Source organism: Ailuropoda melanoleuca, chromosome 1 (genome assembly GCF_002007445.2).
Source record: "Ailuropoda melanoleuca isolate Jingjing chromosome 1, ASM200744v2, whole genome shotgun sequence".
NCBI classification, from domain to species: domain Eukaryota; kingdom Metazoa; phylum Chordata; class Mammalia; order Carnivora; family Ursidae; genus Ailuropoda; species Ailuropoda melanoleuca.
In genome coordinates this window covers 103,673,686-103,675,809 of record NC_048218.1, presented here as the reverse complement: position 1 = coordinate 103,675,809, position 2,124 = coordinate 103,673,686, and the positions used below count along the sequence as shown (strand labels likewise).

Below are 2,124 nucleotides of genomic sequence, written 5' to 3'. Positions count from 1 at the left end.
AAAAGAAAGAAAATTTTCAAAGAAGACATCTAGACAGGTCATTTCATCCACCTCTTCACCTTCAGAAAGAATGACATTAAAACACTGTAAATAGATGAGAATCTATACTATTTTTACAGCTCTTAAATGACAGGATTGCACAACCCTGTTCTCATCGCACTATATTTCATTGTAACAATTTGCAGCTAGGAAGTACTTCTTTGCATTGAACCCAAGGGTTCTGGACAAATTAATCCCATTTCCTCCTTGCTAGTCTTCAATTCAGATGGACAACAGCATTCTTTGTGACATTTTCTCACACACTTGGAAACTATAATTAAATAAGTTTCCAGGTTTCTCTTTTCTAATCTGAATAACCACCCTTCATACCCTCCTCTTCCAGTTTTCAACTAATCACCTTCATGGCAATCTTCTCTTAACCGTGGGGTTCTCAAAATTGTCTGCATTTGGAATCACCTGAGGAACTTCGATGTCTACTGATGCCTATGTCCCATCTCCACAGATGTGGTTTAATTGTCTGGAGTATGTCCGGAACTTTGGAATTTTCAGAAGATTCCCAAGTAATTCAAAATTGCAGACAAGTTTGGGAACCACTATCTGAACCCACCCTTTTACCCTCCCCTCCTTCCTCCTTGCTAATGGAACTTCAATAACAGTCCCAGATACCGGATTGTGATTGGCCGAAACAGTGGTTCCCAGCCCAGCTACATTAGAATCACCTGTTGAGCTTTGATAATAGGAATACCTGAACCCCACCAACAAATTATATCAGAACATCTAGGAGTGGGACCCAGGGAAGCTGTGCCTTTAAAGAGTGCTCTCCAGATATTTTTAATCCACCACCAGGTTAGAAGCCACTGGTGGGAAATCTATTTTAAAGTGTTCTCCTAAAATCAGCAGCAACAGCATCAGCTGGGAACTTGAAGTAATACAAATCCTCAGGTCCTAATCCAGGCCCACTGAATCAGAATCTTTGGGGGTGGAGCACACGACAATCTGCTTTATAACAAGCATTCCAAGTGATTCCAGTGCCTACTAAAGTTTGAGACGTACTAGTCTAAGCCTATTTTGATGAGTTTGGTTCCTGCTTTCCCAGCCTCCCGTTCAACAACAGGTTGCCATGCGACCCACTGCTGGCCAATGAGACCTGGAAGACTTGGTTTCTGAGAAGGCCTTTATTTTTTCTCTTTCTTTCTTGCTTTCTTCCTTCCTTTCTTTTTCTTTCTTGCTTTCTTCCTTCCTTTCTTTTTCTTTCTTTCTTTCTTTCTTTCTTTCTTTCTTTCTTTCTTTCTTTCTTTCTTTCTTTCTTTCTTGTAGCTTTATGGTTTTATTAACACAAATATGATGCATATAAGCTGTCTGTATTCATTTTCTTCACTGTACAGCATGGCACTGGGATTAGTGACTGATCGCCAGCTGGCTGCTTTCCACATGGCGTTGTGGTTCTTGGAGGGGACACTGTGAGCAATCTCTGCACAGTAAGATCCGTTGCACATCAGGAGCACTTCAAGCTCCTTGACGTTATGGACTAGGAACTTCAGGAAGCCACTGGGCAGTATGTGCTTTGTTTTCTGGCTGCTTCTGTAACCAGTGTTGGGCATCAAGATCTGGCCCTTGAATCTTCTGCACAACCTATTGTCAACGCCTCTGGGTTTCCACCAGTTGTGCTTAATTTCGACATATTGGTCTGACTGGTGCTGGATGAACTTCTTGGTCCTCTTTTTAACAATCTTGGGCTTCACCAGAGGTCTGAGGGCAGCCATGATGCTGAGTAGGAGATGGCTGCCACCTCTGCAGTCAGTGTGGAGGAAGACAGCAGGTTCTTACTTTCTTGATACAAGGGAACAGACAACGCTGGTAGTGTGCTCCTGCTTCTTCCTCCTTTGCCATTTTGAAAGTAGGTAATCCCTGGAACTACAGCTGCCATTTGGGAGGCATGAGGCAAAGCCCAAGAGAGTCACAGAGATACTGACCCTAATGTTAGCACACTGTTGACCAATACCAGCAGTAACCTATCTCCAGACTCCTAGTTACGGGAAAAATAAACCCCTATTTGTCTAAGCCATTGCTAGTAAGGTTTTATGTTGGTTGCAGCATAACACAATTTTACCCGATAGAGAATCA

General features: G+C 42.6%; 1 protein-coding gene across 1 annotated transcript; it reads right to left on the bottom strand.

Moving 5' to 3' along the window:
• Positions 1 to 1,319: 1,319 nt before the first annotated feature.
• LOC109490108 (60S ribosomal protein L32-like) lies at positions 1,320 to 1,804 on the bottom strand. Its single transcript, XM_034639352.1, has one exon. The coding sequence runs from the start codon at positions 1,761 to 1,763 to the stop codon at positions 1,320 to 1,322; it is 444 nt and encodes a 147-aa protein (XP_034495243.1). The 5' UTR covers positions 1,764 to 1,804.
• Between the last annotated feature and the right edge of the window lie 320 nt (positions 1,805 to 2,124).

Coding starts and splice junctions, on each gene's coding strand:
- LOC109490108 (XM_034639352.1), bottom strand. CDS start 1,763: ATGGCTGCCCTCAGACCTCTGGTGAAGCCCAAGATTGTTAAAAAGAGG.